Here is a 14,374-nt window from a genome sequence, read left to right as displayed (position 1 = left end):
CTGATGCAGCAGAATGGGGTGAGTGCCCATGCCAGGGCAAAACATGGCTGATAGAATGACCCCAACAGCACTGAGCAGCTACGGACAACTTTAGCAACCCTGGGGCTGCTCTAAGTTGCACTGGGGTCTGAACGGCCTCTGAGCTACTGCAGGTTCTGAGAAGTCAGAAGAGTGGCATACAGCTACCTTTGCTTTCCCTCCCTGCCCCAGGGTGACCAGCCCCCTTCAAAGAGAATGAGGCCAGCCCCGTTGTGCCACAATTAGAGGCCTCCCAGCCTGAGGGGGCAAGACTAAGGGGGTAGCCTGACGAACACCTGGTGAGCTCTCAGGTAAAGGGCAGGAACTCACAGGGAACAGGCTGGCCTTTTGCAGGAGACCCAAAAGCAGGGGCCTGGGAGAAGCTGCTAGAACCTGGGAAGATAAAGAACCTTGAGCGAAAAGGAAGGGGCCAGAGCTCAGTGAGAAGAGGAGAGCTCTGCTAGGCCCACGAGCAGGGTGACGAGCAGGGAGCTTCAGCTTCCAGGGAGAGCAGCCAGGGAGTCTGTGCTCCTACAGCCAGGCAGGGAAGGACCTAAAGGTAGCCCCTGAGAACAGAGACAGCCTCTTCCTCAGCCTGCCATCGCAACAGGTGCAGAAGAGCTGTTTGTTTGGCAGAACTTCCAACTGGACTTCCTTTCCTCCGGGTGGAGACTGAACTTGAGGAGGACATGGGCCGTGAAAGCTGGACGCTGCTGGAAGACCACAGCAGCAGCCAATGATGGGAGGGGGCACCCTGGTGAATTCCCCCTGGCGGGCTCACCTCTCAGGCCTGTGCCAGAGGCTGCTCAGCTGGACAACCCGTTCCAGCCCCCTGACTTCTGGGTGATTTCTTCTCCAGAGCTTGTCCCCTCACTCATTTTCTGTGGAGGACTTGAGGAAGTCAGCTGCCTGTGGTAGGTTATCTGTGCAGCTGTGTACCCACCTTTGGAGCAGCTGACGTTGCTGCTTTTCCAGCTGCGTTAGCAGCAGGATGCTAAGCCACTGGGGTGGTACCGGTAGCTCTAGTTAAGACTAAAGAAGTCCTGTGGCACCTGACAGACTAACAGATATTTTGGAGCATCAGCTTTCGTGGGCAAAGTGGGACTAAATATCTGTTAGTCTCTAAGGTGCCACAGGACTTCTTGTTGTTTCAGAAGACACAGACTAGCTCGGCCACCCCTCTGATATTAGTTAAGGCTGCAAGTCTTTCACAGCGAATCGCAGATTTAGTGACTTTCCATGACCTTCGTGATGTCGGCAGTGGTCGGTGTGGCTGACCGCAGGGTTGCCTTAGCAGCTGAGGTGGCCCTAGAGCTAGCCGCACTCCAGGGCCATCCTACTCCCCGGAGCCACACTGAGGGGTGGCCCCAGGCAACTGGCCCTAGGTGCTGACCCAAGCCGCAATGGGGAGCGGCAGTGACAGGCCCCAGGTTACCCCTGGGGATGGCTCCTTGGCTCCAGCAGTGTCAGGGGTCTCAGCTGTCCTGCACACGAGACCAGAAGTGGATAGAAGCCCCCACCACCACCACCACACCCAAGAGCACCTAAGTTTTAGTCAGGTGAGTGCATATAGTACAAGTCACGGACAAGTCAGGCACCATAACTTTTTATTTATTGCACGTGACCTCTCCATGACTTTTACAAAAAATTCCCTTAGCTACAAAGAATCAGAGTCAAAATACTTTGTAGATCAATGGCCCTTCCCCTATACAACATTTCCCCTTACTTAATACAAGGATCTCAAAGCAGCTTTTAACCACTAATGAAATAAGTAGTATTATCCCCATTTTACAGATGGACAAACTGAGACAGGCAGCGTGAAAATGGTTTGGCCAATATTATTTTATTTCGTATTTTTGAGGTCCCCATAGCATGCCAGGCATGGTGCAGACACAGGTAAAAACAATAGGCATACCAGTTATAGTCATTATGGCACAACAAGTGGAGCCTGAAAAAGACAAAGTGAGGCAAAAGGACAGGATAGACGAGGGTAACAATAACAGGAGCTCATGGTGATTTAATAAGGCAGGTTCATATGGTAATGCATCCATGCCTGCTCCATTCTCACAATAATAAAGCTGGGAATAATTTCCCAAAGCACCACTACAATACACAGCAAACCTAATAGGGCCCAGTGTTCTGTTACACTGAACCTCATTAGTCATTGACACCTGTGCCAAGGCAGTTAAAACACTACTGCAATGATGCCCCAAGTCAGACGGGGTAGTGGTGACTGAACCTGGGACCTTTACCAAAGACAGTCATTGCTACTGGTTGAGCTGAAGGACCAAGGATCTGGGTCCAAGCCCATTAGCTCAGAGTAGTTTCGTGCATCTCGATCTCTCTAGCCCCTAGAGGGGGACAAAGGAACAGTTTGTTTGCATGGCTTGTGCTACCCCCTCAGATCCATTAGCCTTATACAGACTGTAGGGTGCGAGAAGAGTTTGTGACGGTCTCATGAGAGCAGATCGTACCCTCTGTGAATCCTCAGGAGAATCTAAACAGACCAGTCTGTGCAAGGTGAAAAGCTGCAAAATAACTGCCATGAGAACAGCTGCAGAACAAGCCGCATTTGCCAAGATTTCAAGGCTACGCTGGCAGTAGGCCACAAGAGAGAGTGATAAGAAATGCATACGCAATTTTTAGGCAATCTTATGTTAATGAGTTCAGCTTTATCAGCTAGTGTTAGGAGGCCTGTTACAGAGCCGCTCCCCGAGCGAAGCTCTGGTGCGTCGGGTCTTCCCCCACGGGTGACTGGGGCGTCTCCGGGGCTCTCGCCATGGGTGTCACGTGCTTTCGATAAACAATATATAGCACTTGCCTTCTGGGTGCAGCCTCATCCCAGGGGAACCCGAGCCTGTTGGCTACACAGACGCTTTGCACTCACCGGTGTAAATGACTTGCGAGGCAAAGCAGAGTCCGACCCAATGGCTAACTCCACCACTCAGGAGCACGGCCGGGATGAGATGCTGCTGCCCAGTGAGAATAGCTGCACTGACGCATCACAGTTACAGCCATAGAATAAGTTCTGGCAAATAGGGTTAAGTTCTGGGAGCTTTTCATGTGGCAAACGCAAGCCTTACAGGTAATGCGCTCTGCATGGAAGCAAACTTCCAGGTCTAATTGTGCTGTTGCTTTTAACAAGCCCCACCTATTTACTAAGGGCTGCAGATCAGAGCTTTTCCTGCCGCTGCTGTGTGATCAGAGCTCAGCAGGCAGAGTTGTTAGTTAAATATTTGCATTCTGGCAAGTGCAGGGAACAAGCTGAATTACTCCCGGTTAATTAAGAGCAACTGACCTCTGGGAAGAAGCCCAGCACGAGACCCAGGCATTACTCACTCTTACTTAAGCCCTTAAATGAAATACGGCTTATGCAAAGTTCTGGTAAGCCCAGGCGGCTGACCGGAATGAGTATATTTTGTGCTTCTCGTCACTGGTTGGTGAGGCCATTCTGGTTTTAGTTGCTGTATCAAATGTTGGTCTAGGCACATGGCCAAGAGCCCTCTTGGTCATCAGGTCCATAGTCTTCTAGTGGACTCAAACTCTATCCCAGAAGTGGCATCTTCTATAAATGAAATAAGAGAAATAAATTCTCCTCCTTGTCGTCATGGGGAGTAACATTGGAAGAAGGCAGCAGGAAGCTCATCGTGAAGGAGGAGAAATGGGCATCTTCTGCAAACTTCCAGATCGATAGATTAAAGACAGCAAATGAAAGCATGCCCAGATCAGCTGGCCACAAAATTCCAGAGGGAATCAAGAGGATAGAGTTCAAGCATGGTCAAGAACTTGGAGGCCTGTCCTGTACGGTCATGAGGATTCTCAACCTCCTCTGAAGTCAGTGAGCAGAGTCTAAGCTTACGTAAATTGGGTCCATTGAACTCCCTCCATGTGCTCCCATTGACATCACCCGAGGATCTCGCCCGCTGGGTGTGAATGGCTCTTACTGCTTTTTAGCATGAGATAGTTTAGCTCCTCTCTTCACAAAATTTGACCAGGAGAAAAGCTCTGTGTGGATCCAAAATGTTTCTCTCTCACCAACAGAAGTTGGTCCCCCAAAAAATACGACGTCACCCCCATTATTCTGCTAATGTCCTGGGAGTGAGGTGGACACAGCTACTCTGCAGCCACAAAATCTGCACAATATGCTGTGGTCTGAGGGAGAATATGGCTGGGTGAAATTCTGCCCTGACCTTCCACGATGTCTAGGGAGGTAACTACCCAGCTATTGTATTCCTCAGGCTCTGATCCCAATAGTATCCATATGTTGAACACCTTCCACCTTGTGCAATCCCATTGAGTTGGATGGCATCACACGGGGTGTCAAGTCATGACAAAACATGACCCTTCTACTTCTTTAAAACTGACCCGATATCTTTAATATGAAAGTGCTAGCCTCTTTTTTGACTGGACTTTACTTTCCTTAGTGCATAAGATTGGCTTCCATCTCAGCAGCATCCACACCTTGGTCTTCCAGGAGTTGTTGCAGAGCAATGTCTTGATAGAGAGAGGACCTCAGACTCCAGAAGTCAGTAGTACTACTCCTCTTTACAAAGAGGAACGACTTACATTTCCTATGGTTTGCCCAGAAAAGGTGAAATAAGGAAACACAAAGCTACGTCCATGGGGTAATTGACAACGCTGTGATGGACATGGCTTGGAGTTAATGTGTCACTCAATCCCCTTCATGTCTTTCTGTTGTTCTTCTACAGATTTATTTACAGTTTTGTCATCACCTTTTCCATTAAGGTCCTTCCTCTTTTTGGGAAACTCAAAGCTTTGGGGTGGTTTTCAGCCATGTGTTTCAGTCCTACAGAAGTGTCATGGCAGAGGACAGCTGGTATTTCTATTTGTGAAGCATTTCCCTTCAGCTATTTGGTCCTGTCACATGAGAGGCCCTTGAACAGAGTGAGATGTGAAACAAAGAACAGGTATGACACCAACTAAGCATCACCTCAGTCCCCCTGGTAAGATCCGCCAAAGAGTCCAATGATCCAAACATCCTGAAGTACCCACATCCTTGGCTGAAGCTTTATCAGCATAGAGGTTTTGGATCTACAACTGGAAAAATGACAAACAAGTCAATCGGACCAAGTTCCCATGAAAATGTGTGTCTGTTCTTACATGACCTTAAAAGAAAAGTGATCTGCCTAGTTTCAATGAGGGGTAAAAAAGATAATGAAGAACGTAACTCCTCCAAGTGGTATCTGTCATCAACAGATGGTGCTCGTTTGTGATGCATCTCATTATTGATCCCTGGTTCTGGGTTGTGCTCCTTCAGTGTGGTGTGAGGGGTGGCCTTCTGGCTAGTCTACATTTAATTATGCTGTCAAGAAGTTGGCCAGATGAGGCTACACTAGAAGCCCTGGTCTGAACTGAGATTTCCTTGAAGCTCAAGTGGGAGAAGTCTGTAGGGCGGGTTGGAGTGACAGGTCCATGGCTGTATGTGCAGATTTAACTACCACCCCCAATGAGTGCATGTAAGTGTGTCACAGACCTGCTGGGCATGAACTCCTGTGAACTGCATCAGCTGAGAACAGGCGGAATATAGGTAGAGAGGACACAGGCCTGGAGGGAACCTCTTGGGTCACCGTGTCCAGTCCCCTGCTGTTGCTGGCGACCACGCCATGTAATAGCACTTGTAAACTTAGTGGTCAGCCCTAAGCATGTAAGTGTCCTACTAATAATGGCCAGTGTTCCGAGGAAGCTTATGTGGCCATTCAGCAGAGTTCAGCTTCCACCAGCCTCTTCGCACATGCTTCTTTGCACATAAAAATGTATGTTGTGCATGGATGGAAAAGATCAGAGGGAACTTTGCTACTGACAGGAGAATTTCCACTAACTTGTGCGTTATTGGAAGTCCCGGGTTCTACCCTCCATGATAAGGGTGGGGGGCTTAGCTGATGACCCTCCTGTCTGTATGCTTTCATGGATGATTATCGCCTAGTTAGAAAGAAAGCAACTTTTTGGCACATGGCCTGTCTGTGTGAAGTCTGGTTCCAGAGCTGCACCACCTCATCAATACATACAACTCAGCATCTCCTTTCATCTTCCTCACTTATTTTTCCTTTCGGTCAAAGACTGTTCTTCCAAAACTGGACAGCGGCTGGCTACGGTGCGCATGTTGGAGTTGGACTATGGTGCCATCTGTTTTTTAGCAGCCAAGTGTAATAACTTTCCCAGAGGCTTTTCAATGGTGACTTCAAAAGGTGTTCCCTAATGGCTAGATGGAATTATGTCTGCAGCTCAACCTCAAAGACCCTTTGGAGACATCAGTCTGCATGGTCGACAACGGTAAATGTTCATATTCTTCCACCGATGAGTTTTTCTGGCAGGTCAGTATCAGCGATTTCACTTCTTTTTTGAAGTTATTGTTTAAGAACCCATAGATAACAGGGTTGACGCAGGCAGAGGCCAAGGCCAGCAGGTGGCACAGTGAGAAGATCAGATTGTGGTGGCAAGGAGAAATAGCTTTGTAATCCCAGTCCTCGATGCTATTGAAAACATGCAGGGGCAACCAGCAAACAGCAAAGGCAACCACCATGGATACTAACAAGATGTTTATCCTCCTCATCTGAATCACTCGGCCGTTGTATTCACTCTTCTCAAACATTTCCTTTCTCTTCTTCAGGCGTAAATAGATGCGCAGGTAGCAAACCAGGATAAAGAAGAGAGGGATGCAGTACTGGAACAGCAGCAAGGCAGAGGTGTAGATAAGTCGGTGATGGTCAGAAGGCCACGAGTCCATGCATATGGCCTTGTCGGCAGAAGAATCCGTAATATAGGAGAATTGCTTGTATAAGTCGTATGTCAAGATGGAGGTCGTCAGAAAGGGCAAGGACATGAGACAAGCTAGTGTCCAAATGACCACGATCCCTAGATAAGCTTGGGTGATGCTTGGCCTCCAGCCAGTTGGGTTTATGATGAGCTGATGTCTTTCCAGAGCAATGAGGACAAGGGAGAGAATTGATACGCTCACAGAAGTGCACTGGATGAAGGAAGTCATTTTGCACATAACCTCACCAAATATCCAGTAGTCCATCAGGGTGTAGATGAGGGTGAAAGGCAGGCAGACGATGCTCATGAACAAGTCAGAGACCACCAAGTTGGTAATGAGTATGCTGGTGACGTTGGCCTTCTCTTTCTGCCTGATGATGACACAAAACAGGCATATGTTTCCCAAGATGCCTAAGATACTTTCTAAGCTATATGAGGTGACTAGAAAGACACTTAGGTCAGTTGTGTTTCTGCAGTGACCTGGGACATGCATGGGAAAGCCTCGCTCTAAACTCCAGTTCTTATTGAATGGGAAGGAGAGGACCGTGCTCAAATCTTTGGTCTTGTTCATGCTGGACTCAGAAAGAGAAACCAGAAATAGGCAGGGAAACAAGTAGGATCCAGCTCTTCAGGACACTACCATAAGTTCTTCTGCTCCAGTCTGTAGATTCTGGGAATGCCTGCAAAGGAAAGAGAGTTTATTGAATTTAGCTACAAGAGATGAACTAAACAGAATTTTCTGGAGGTGATGAGATTTTTCTTCCCCATGAACGCTTTTCGGTCTTTCTCTACTTCATCATATTCAACCATAAGCTGGACTAGTTTGCTGGACATGAAACAGGACCAATTTCATCATTGGAGGAAGCAGGTTCAATTCCATTAGTGTCAATAGCATTGTGACTGATTCAGCCAGAGGGAGGTTAAACCAAAATAACTCCTAAAAGTTAGCAGCCCTCCAAAGTTTCACTTCAAGCAAGCCAGGGTCAAATGATGATTTGGGGTGAAAACCACATGAAACTCACTGGAGTTGCAATATTCTGATGCCAAACTAGGCTAAATTAGTTGGCTCCGGCCGTATATTACTTCTAATATGGCTAAAGTCAAAGTGAAGACTGAGACGGTCAAACTCCACTGAGCAGAGTTAAAAAAAAAATAAAAAGTGACCTGAATTGTCCACCGAACATGCTATTACAATCTTAACACACACACACACATTCTGCATTTGTAGCTCCTTACGCATATTCACACCCAAATCCTCAGCTGGTGTAGACTGGTCTAGCTCCACCCAAGTTGAAAGCCCTGTGTTGATTTACTCCATCTGCAGAAACAGCCTACAATTTTTGCAGCGTCCCATATCAAATCATCCATTATATGAGAGTTTCACAACAGCTTGAAATTGCCGAGTCACAAAAGCCAAATAAAATTGTCAACATTTTTTTTTCATGCAGCCTTGTTAAAAAGTTGTTAGCACTGGATGCTGCAAATGGAAGATGGACCACAAGCAATGTCAGAAAGAAAGAGCAAGGAGATTAACGAACTAATGGGATGTTAAAGAGATTTTTTTTATTAATAATGCACTTTATTTTCAAATTAAGTTAGACATGAAAGGCTTCCGTTTTCAGAAGTCATGAGCCTGGACAGCTCCTATTGAGTTGCAGCTACTGTTTGGCTGCTAGGAACTTCTAAAAAGCAGACTGGAAACCCATTCTCCAAAGGTGGAGTTAATTCTTGTTACAGCTGGAGTTTCCATCAGAGTAGTTCATCTGAAGGAATAACATACATTACATTTTCCTGGTCTTTCCCATTTTTATTTAAAGAAATAATAGAAAGAAGCTGCGTAGCTGATTCTGGTTTAGCCCCGGCAAACTTCTGTGAGATCCAGTCCAATTTTGCCAGAATTTCTCGATTTTTCTGTTGGGAAATGCACAATGAAATGTTTTGTTTTAGGATGCATCTGCTCAAACAGAAGTATTCCATTTTGTGCAATCATATGTAAATATTTCATTTTAGGCCAATTCTACAGTGACCTTTTTCAGCTTGAGGTGTTGCAATACTTCCTGGGAGTTTCATTTTAGGTGTCTTATGCCCCCAGGACTAGGCTGCACGACTGGACTACATCAACCATGATGCACAGCGGTCTCCTCCCTAATGGCGGATGTCCCCATCAGAGTGCATCATGGGAACTATAATCCAACGGGACAGGTGTAACAGATGAAAAATGGGGACAGGTGTAACTCAGACTACAGTTCTCACGATGCAACACAGCTACTCCTGCAGAAGCAGTTCAGTGCTGAACTGACCTTCCATTGTGTGTGGAGGGAAAAGTGATATTTGGACTTTTCGTTCTGATTTGAAATGAAAACAATTGTAACATCTTGGAATTTCCCACCCCGCTCTGGAGGGTATATTTGTTCCCATTGTGAAACTACCATGTATTCTGGCACAATGGGAAGTCCAGCCTTGAAATAATGGCATAGACAGGGCACAGTGGTCCTTAGCTCCTATGGTAACACATTGTCAACCACAACTCCCATTAAGAGTCAATAGAAATACCAGACATGGCTCCAGTAGCGTCTGTAGCCCACCTCTGCTGGTGCCCCTCCCGGCCTCCAGCGGTGTGGCGAATTCCATTCAAAATCTCTGATGCACCCAGGCAGGGAAGAAGAAAACGGCATCCCACAGGGCACTCACCTGAACAAGCAGCGTCCCACATGGAGTACTGAGGCTCGCAACAGGCAAGGTAAATATATACTCACCGAAAGCCATTATTTACTGATTGCATAAATCTTTACTCTGTAATAACTGCTATCCAAACAGGCTTGTAAGTTTGAGACAAACTTTTTATGGCTGCCAAAAAGCAATCATTGGACTATCACCATGTAAATAAAATGGTTTGGCAGCACTTATTACGTGGTTTGAAGAGTATTGATTGCTGTGGACAACCTGTGCACAGGGGCACCTGTCTGATGTAGAGCAGGGCTGTGTTTTTTCAACTTTATTATGTGTCTCAGTCGGGTCAGAAGTTGCTGTCTCTCGAGAACCAGAAAGAAACATTTTTCAACCGAAAAGAAAGCAACAGGTGCATCAATCTCTTTGTTCAGCTTGGTCGGAGCAAGTGAAAGCAGCAAAAAGAAATAAAAAGGAATCCTCTGTAAGGCAAACAGGCAGTGTCTAACTAATATTCAATCACATGCGTAGGAGTTGGTATTCTTGAGTCTGATTCGCTGAAATGTGATGTTAAACTTGGACCCACCTCCCGTTTCCCCTCCCCACATTAGGGGTGCGTCTACACTTGCATTCCTCTTTCAAAATAGGTATGCAAATGAGGTAAGCTGAAAATGCAAATGAGGTATGAAGCTGCATATGTGGTACCTCATTTGCATATTCAAATCTCGAAAGAGCTTCTTTCGAAAGAAGAAAGCCAGTGTAGACGCTGCTTTTTCAAAAGCAAACCCATCTTTGAAAGTATCCTTCTTCCCTTTATTTAATAGGAAGAAGGAGTCTTTCAAAGATGGGGTTTATTTTCGAAAGAGCAGTGTCTACACTGGCTTTCTTCTTTAGAAAAAATCTCATTTGAACGTAGAATATGCAAACGAGTTGCCAAATATGCAGATTTATGCCTCATTTGCATTTCAGACTTACCTCATTTGCATACCTCTTTCAAAAGAGGAATGCAAGTGTAGATGCACCCTAGGAGCTTGGTTAATTCAGTCTTGGAACAAGAGGAGAATACATATGGCTCAGTTTTCCCCTCACTTACTTTTGTATTGTTACTGCCGGCGTGCGAAGGAGTTGATTTCAAGTCACAACCTGAAGAGAGCACTGTCTAGTTCAAAAGCTTTTCCCTTTCACCGCCAGAAACGGATCCAGTAAGAGATATTCCTTCCCACCACCTTGTCTCTCTAATATCCTGGGACCAGCGTGTCTACAACAGCACTGCAAACAGCCCATGAAAGGTCGTTTCCTTGTAGATACAAGGGAGGCCATATTTAACATGTCTTAGCTACGTGGGTCAAGGTGGGTGAAAGCAGCGTGACTGGGACTTGACACCATAGAACAGAAGACCGTGCTGTGTACCAAAGCAGGGATGCTATCCTGGCTGTCTGAGCAGGTTGCATTGCCAGCATGCATGGGGGTTTCTTGGCTAGGTGGGGCTGGCGACAGATTTCAGTTTTCTGTATTTGAGCAACCCTGGAGCAATGGGGATGGATCTGTGAGTGTTCCCAAGGCACTACTGTAATCAACACGAATATGAGCAATAATAGCTAATAACAATGTAGGGGAGGGGAGTGGCCTTGGTGGAAAGGGGTGGGGCTAGGGACTAGCTGCCCCCAGCCAGGCCTCAGCATTGCCTGGGCTGCGCCGTGTGGGGCTCCAGCATCAGTTTAAAGGGCTCAGCACTCTAGTGGCCAGTGGCAACTGGTTCAAAGATCCCCGGGCAGGCACCTGCCATGTGCTCCGACCTGCCCCCCGACCCTGCTTCACCCAAGCCCCGCCCTCCCTCTGCTCCGCCCCGCCCGCTTCTTCCTCCAGAAGTTCCTTGCCACTTCCAACGAGAGCGGGGGCAGTTCCCCCTTCCCCCGGAGGGGCACTGCTCTGGAGGAGAGGCGGGTCTGCCCCCATCCTCACTGGCAGATGAGCGCCCGTTCTTGCGAAAGCTGTCTTGTGTACTGCAACCCTCTGCTGGCTGCATCGCTCCCCCAAGGGTAAGTCTCCAGTAGGGATCCAGGTTCATCTGGACCTCCTGAAAGAGGCCAGGGAGAAAGAGGGATCTTCCCCTTTTCCAAAGGGGAGGGCCGGGACTTATCACTAAGGGTGTGTTTGCGCTGCAGCTGGGAAGTGTGGCAGCAGGACATGTAGCCATAAGCTAGCTGGTCTTGTGATTGCAGCACATGCAGACACATCAGAATTATGAACTCAAATCCTTATGTACCCAGACACCTACTCAGGGCCAGCCCATGCTTCTGCAGCTTCATTGCTATTAAGTCTCAAGCTAGCCTTGAACTACTTAGATCCAAATTAGCTCAGGTATGTCTACACAGGCATCAGTTGCACCTCCTGTTGGCCATGTAGGCATTCCCAAAGAGGCAATCCAAAGCACGCCCTGTTGCTGTGTGGTGGAGAGCCTGCACAATGCAGCTGAAGAGCACTATCACGGAGGGGGTGAGGAGGCTTTGCAATGCATTTTCGTGCAATATAAGTCTGATGTTTTTAGTATCTTGCCTTTCTGTAGCACCCATCATTGGCTGATCTCCAAGCACTTCCTAGACAGTTACTCTCTCTATGCTCCTTCAGAGGAATTGTGACCCTCATTCACCAGAGGTGGGAACTCCAAGGCACATGTGAGGAGCTATTTCATAGAATCATAGAATCCTGGGGCTGGAAGGGACCTCAGGAGGTCATCAAGTCGAGCCCCCTGCTTCAAGCAGGATCAACCCTCAACTAAGTCATCCCAGCCAGGACTTTGTCTGATAACCAGAGGGCATCCATTGCATTCTACGCAGGTTTGCATGCCCAAGTGTGATAAAACCCAGAGCTCTTGGGTTCACCATTCTGTGCATCTCTTTCTACAGTGACCATAATGTAAAAAGCAATTATAGGAAAACAAGGGACAATAGGAGGATATTATGTTTACGTCCTGCCTTCTCCCCTGCAGGATCTCAGGGCTCTGTCTCCTATTCAGCAGCATTGCTCCATGCATCACACAGGGAATTGGGACTCAGTGCTCCTGAACTATTCTCCTGGACCTTTAGTTATTATTGCTAATATTCATGTTAATTACAGTAGTGCCTTGGGATTACTCACAGATCCATCCCCATTGCTCCAGGGTTGCTCAAAGAGAGAGTAGCAGACAGCCCCTAGTGCCAAGAGCTTAGAGTCTAGCTAGCAAGACAGACAAAGGTCATAGGAAAGGGTTGGAACATCCACCATCATCTATCACCATTTCGCCATGCATGTCACTTTCTCGGGGCCTGATTCAGAGCCTGTAGAAGCTAATACAGGTGTTTCCACTGACTGCAGTGGATCAGGCTTGGGAGAGTTTTCACTTTCGCCTCTAGAGTGGAGTTGAATCCTAAAAAAACCCACAAGATATAGGCAAGGGACTGAAGGCTGCAGAAGAGGCTTTGTTTCTGGGAAATGGATTTACATGAGCCCTGTATTCCCTGAGCATCTCTTGATTTCAGGCTGCACACCCAGCCAGCAAACATTGTTCTATTTCTAATTGGAATATGAAATGAATTAGACAACTAGAGCAAACGGGCACAGAGGTATATCTGGACTGCTAAAAATGCCACTCACTGGACAGCCGTATTGCAAAGCTGTCTAGTGTCTCACATTTTCCATCTAGATTCTCCAGTGAAAAACTTTTTTCTTTCTTAAAAGCCTCCAATGAAACCATAGCCCGATATTGCAACAATTCCTGCTTACAATCCACCCATCTCGCTCATGAAGTCAGGTATACAGATCATAATGGTTGTACAAAATGCCACTGGCCTGTGGATTTGAGTTCAGATCTCTTGGTAATTGTTTTTTAAGAGACAGAAATACCTAATATCAAGAGGCAGATCAAAACAAGAAACAAAATCATGTTCACAGCATAAGCTGTCAGCCTCCCATTGAATCTAAGGCCGGCAACATGCTCATCTCCTCTGACCTCCTGCAAAGTTGAAACAAGGTATTCAGAAAATTCTCACCTGGTAACAACCACACTGAGCAGTAAGTTTGCTGCTTGTCCTGGGTATCTGCGCTGGATGTGGGGGTGTCTGAGCTGCAGCAGAAGAGAGGGATTCAGGAGCAGCAGAGAGGATTTGCTGTCCTGTCTCTGCTGCGATGAGCGATTTTGAAGGCATCTCTCTCTCTCTCTCTCTTTCTCTCCCTGCAAAGGGACTTTCGCCTGCGAGTTTTGTTCTCTGCTGCCAAGCCCAACTTTGAAGTGCTAGCTCCCTCTGTTGATTTATAAATGTATGCCTTCTACTGATAGTCCAGACAAACAGCAGCTGTGCCAAAGAGATAGGAAACTATTTGAAGCACGAGCGAAAGGTTGGCAGATATTCTAACACACAGGGAATAAAAATGAAGCTATCGGAGCCAAAGCTGCGTTCCTTACCGAGGCAAGCCTCCCTTTGGAATCGATGGGGTGTTTGCCTAATGGGCACGATCGGGCCCTAGGTGATGGATGCTTGCCAATTTCACATTCCACGGCCGGTGTATTCATTACACAGAGAAGCCCAGGTGTCAAAGCCATCATGACTCAGTGCATGTGGAGGGGATTGGTTGGGCAAAGTACCCAGAGGTTTAAGGCCTTGAGGAATTACAAAGTATAGGGGGGAGTTTTTGAGAGGCGCTTTAGGGGCTCAGAGAACAAATCTCACTGGCTTCTGCTCTCTGGGCCTCAGTTTCCCCATGCACAGAATAGGCTTAGCAGGCAGCTGCACTCTGAAAATCTTACTTCTGCAACTGGAATATGAATCTCAACAGAATCGAGGTCCTGGCCACTTTTTGTGACACAAGTGGTGTTAACCCTGGTGTCCTGTCCCTATTCTCACTGGGGTAATACATCCTATCTCCTCACATGCTCCTT

The 14,374-nt window shown here is 47.1% G+C and overlaps 1 protein-coding gene and 1 pseudogene across 3 annotated transcripts; one reads left to right on the top strand and one right to left on the bottom strand.

Moving 5' to 3' along the window:
• LOC142015971 (elongin-B pseudogene) overlaps positions 1-14,374 on the top strand; it is a 54,574-nt pseudogene that overhangs the window by 21,461 nt on the left and 18,739 nt on the right.
• On the bottom strand, positions 1,830-13,549 carry LOC142015969 (neuropeptide Y receptor type 4-2-like). Of its 3 annotated transcripts, none has more exons than XM_074999957.1 (2): positions 13,488-13,549; positions 1,830-7,472 (listed from the first exon to the last, which is right to left on the bottom strand). In XM_074999957.1, the coding sequence occupies exon 2, from the start codon at positions 7,361-7,363 to the stop codon at positions 6,239-6,241; it is 1,125 nt and encodes a 374-aa protein (XP_074856058.1). In that variant the 5' UTR covers positions 7,364-7,472; positions 13,488-13,549; the 3' UTR covers positions 1,830-6,238. The 3 variants fall into 3 exon arrangements, 2 of the variants coding, with proteins under 2 accessions (XP_074856058.1, XP_074856059.1); XM_074999958.1 differs by lacking the exon at positions 13,488-13,549 and adding an exon at positions 10,553-10,629; XR_012646248.1 differs by lacking the exon at positions 1,830-7,472 and adding an exon at positions 8,582-8,703 and having other exon boundaries at positions 13,488-13,538.

This window comes from Carettochelys insculpta, chromosome 7, assembly GCF_033958435.1.
Source record: "Carettochelys insculpta isolate YL-2023 chromosome 7, ASM3395843v1, whole genome shotgun sequence".
Lineage (NCBI taxonomy): Eukaryota > Metazoa > Chordata > Testudines > Carettochelyidae > Carettochelys > Carettochelys insculpta.
Note: the sequence above shows the minus strand (reverse complement) of the source record. Positions and strands in the feature narration are given on the sequence as shown.